The sequence below is a fragment of the Armigeres subalbatus genome, chromosome 1 (genome assembly GCF_024139115.2).
Source record: "Armigeres subalbatus isolate Guangzhou_Male chromosome 1, GZ_Asu_2, whole genome shotgun sequence".
NCBI lineage: Eukaryota > Metazoa > Arthropoda > Insecta > Diptera > Culicidae > Armigeres > Armigeres subalbatus.
The window spans coordinates 291575776-291579172 of NC_085139.1; the positions used below are offsets into that span (position 1 = coordinate 291575776).

General features: G+C 41.7%; 2 protein-coding genes across 2 annotated transcripts; one reads left to right on the forward strand and one right to left on the reverse strand.

Moving 5' to 3' along the window:
• Window positions 1-440: 440 nt before the first annotated feature.
• Window positions 441-1407, forward strand: LOC134215658 (protein CWC15 homolog). Its single transcript, XM_062694798.1, has 2 exons — window positions 441-679; window positions 758-1407. Exons 1-2 carry the CDS (start codon window positions 549-551, stop codon window positions 1320-1322), a joined length of 696 nt encoding a protein of 231 aa, XP_062550782.1. The 5' UTR covers window positions 441-548; the 3' UTR covers window positions 1323-1407.
• A 327-nt stretch (window positions 1408-1734) lies between these two features.
• Window positions 1735-2603, reverse strand: LOC134215668 (cytochrome c oxidase copper chaperone). Its single transcript, XM_062694807.1, has 3 exons — window positions 2450-2603; window positions 2195-2366; window positions 1735-2123 (listed from the first exon to the last, which is right to left on the reverse strand). The coding sequence occupies exons 2-3, from the start codon at window positions 2341-2343 to the stop codon at window positions 2039-2041; spliced, it is 234 nt and encodes a 77-aa protein (XP_062550791.1). The 5' UTR covers window positions 2344-2366; window positions 2450-2603; the 3' UTR covers window positions 1735-2038.
• Between the last annotated feature and the right edge of the window lie 794 nt (window positions 2604-3397).

Sequence of the window (3397 nt, forward strand, 5' to 3'; positions counted from 1 at the left end):
CATAAGAATGGCTGGTGCTACCCAGCAAGAACAACAAAACATTTATCAAAAATGATTCAATATCTGTTAAAAGTAATCTTGCTCTGCGAGCAGGGTTATTTGAAAATTTTCAAACTGTCACTTTCAAGTTTAATTCGATTTTAATTCACGAATCGGACCAAAGCCTAAGTGTCCACTTTCTGGATAATGCTCCACCACAATGTAAACGGCAATACGGCATACCGGTACTGTAGCAGAACAGAAATGTTCCAAAACTGCCGTTGTGCCTTTGCCACTTTATCTCAAAGCACAAATCAAAAAAGTTTGTTTCAAATGCGTATTAAATATTTGGGTTTAGACTTTTTCCAATGTAAAGCTAGATTTACCGATTCACTCGAGTGAAGATTGAACGAGAACCGGTTCACCACATGATATCCTTTGCTCATTTTCGTCGCAAACGTCAAAAAGTGTAAACAATCTGCTCCATCTGCTCTCTCATCGCAGGCTTCTTGTGTGAATTCCGTGAATCGTTTGAATTGTTAGAAAGTAATCGATTTTAAGTGCTCAAAATGACCACCGCTGCTCGGCCAACCTTCGACCCGGCTCGAGGAGGTAGTGGTCGTGGCGAAAAAGATCTCAGCGCACTTTCCAAACAGTACAGCAGTCGCGATCTTCCGTCGCACACCAAACTCAAATACAGGTATGGAATTGGTTACCCTTTTACGTTTTCCCCCTTTGATTTTGATTCACTTGACAAAAACCATTCCCAATTCCACAGGGATCCCGGCCAGGGAACGTCGGAGGAGCTGCGTAGCCGTGACTTCCGCGAGGAGCTTGAGAAGCGCGAACGAGAGAACAAACCCGGAAAGGGAGTCGCCTCAGGTGGTGGAGCCCCGTCGTCGGTGGTAAGACGTGCGATCGAGGCCAACAGCAGCGGCCCCAACAAGCGCCAGAAAATCGACGCAACCCCGCAGAATCTGGACGCGGACGATCCGGTTGACAGTGAGAACTCCGACTCGGACTCGGACGAAGACGACACGGCGGCTCTGCTGGCCGAGCTGAACAAAATCAAGCGGGAACGGGCACAGGATACCGCCAAGAAGGAAATGGAAAAGCGCCAGGAGGATGAGCGGATTCGCATGGAGAACATTCTGTCGGGAAACCCGTTGTTGAATTATGCGTCCACGGCCAAGGCGGAGCTGAAGGTGAAACGGCGTTGGGACGATGATGTGGTGTTCAAGAATTGTGCCCGCTCGGAACCGGAGAAGAAAACCAATCAGTTCATCAACGATTCGCTGCGATCCGAGTTCCACAAAAAGTTTATGGATAAGTACATTAAGTAAGGTAGTTTTTAGGGTAAATATGTTTTAGGATAATTTTCAGCATACCAATATACATGAATAAAATTTAAAATACTTTAGAATATTATGACAGCGTAAGTTTCATTATTTGGAAAGAACTTGTTTTCATCAAGTGTATTTATGACATTCTACCTACAACTTGAATTCATTTGGTTACATCGGAAGGAGTATTCAAGATTTTGTCTGCGAATAATCATATGTTAAGGCTGGTAAATATCCTACACTCCACTCTTATACGTACGAGCGCGCTTTCGAACAAAAGCCGATGCGCACTCTGGTTTACGCCAGCAAAATCAAATGGTTGAATGATTCGAACGAATCGCATTCGTTCATCCGTAAACAAGAATAGAGCCGTATGAATTTTCTCAAAATAACGAGAGCTTTACTCGAAAAATTATTTGGTACATGCAGTGAATCTTTATTATTTCTTCATGATAAATACAAAGTATGTGAATAGAACAAAAATCATACAAAATTGTTTGTACTTAAATCATGTTTATTTATGACCGAAATTTAAGTACACAGAATCAATTTATGTTACGGAGAATCGATGATAATTAATTGGGTATGAATTATAAAAGCCATTTTATGTACAACACATAAACTAAAGAATAGAATACAGTTCCGCAGGGCTTCAACAACCGGAATTTTGGTATCTATACAGAAAATCAGTCTAATCACTTTCTTATCGATCGAATTTAGATATTGAAGCCCATGTCTCGCATGCATTGTTTATGCTTCTCAATCAACTCCCCGCACTGTTCCTCGCCCCGTTCCATAATGCTGCAAGTAAAAAAAAGTAAAAACCTATTATATAACATACGCGAAGGTTGGGAACCAGAAGTTTCTCTTACCAGGCATCGCGAATCTTCTTCGTTTCCGGACAGGCACAGCAAGCTTTGCATTTGGGTTTGTCCGATTTTACCTCCGTTGAGGGGGCCGCCGTCGTCGTCGTTGCTGCTGGAAGGGCCGCTACCGGACTGGCACTCACAGAATTGCCCATTGCTTGTTCGCAGCGGAATTGACCTTGAAATCGAGATACAATACGGAAATGGGTAAAATCTTTAGTTTAAGCATCTCCCAAGCCGTTTAATTTTTACAATACTTACGAGATCGTTAAAAGATGTTACTAGTAGTAGGTAAGTGAAGAAATTGTTTCAAGATTTCACAACACCGGCGCAGTATTGAAAATCCTGAAAACTGCTCGTGCTCTTGCAGAAAAACCAGGAAAATGATTAACAAAACAAACCAAAAATGACAAGACGAATAAGGAACGGAACGGGAAGGAAAACAAAGTTGTGCGGTATTCGAACAGCGTGTGCAGAATCCAGCTCTTCTTATTAGAAAAAGATATTTTAGTTTACTACACTATACAGTCTGTGCTTTAATATAGAATATCCATCAAAATTGCAATGTTTTACTTAGAATCCCACATTTTAAAAATACTCTAAAATATTCAAATCTTGAACTAATAAAAAGATCAGAATTTTAATATCCTTCCAGATTTTTTGTCGTCTTCGTCGGCATTACATTATTAATTGTTGTGAGATCGCGTCCGCCCGCGGCTGCGACTAAATAGAGCTTGCTGACATTTGATCATCTTTCTCTTGTGCGCGCACAGAATGGATAGGATTTGTTTTCATCGGGAAACGCTTCGGAAGCGTTTCCCGATGAAAACAAATCCTATCCCCTCCGTCCGCGTGCAAGAGAAAGATGATTAACGTCAGCAAGCCTTATAAGACTGAGCTGTCACCATCTCAACAGCAATCATCATCATGAACAGTGTTGCCGAACACATATACTCGATTAAGTTGAAAACCGGAATACAGGACTAGCGAAGTTGGATTTTTCTCGCAATCCGTACGATAAACCTAACTTCGCTAGTGGCGCGCTAGTCTAATTAGGGCCTAATTAGACTAGCGCACTACTAGCGAAGTTAGGTTTAACGTACGAATTGCGAGAAAAATCCAACTTCACTAGTCCCTCATTTCGGTTTTCAACTTGACTAGCGATAACAAATGCAAGAGCTACACATTTAATGACTGTTTACATATTGT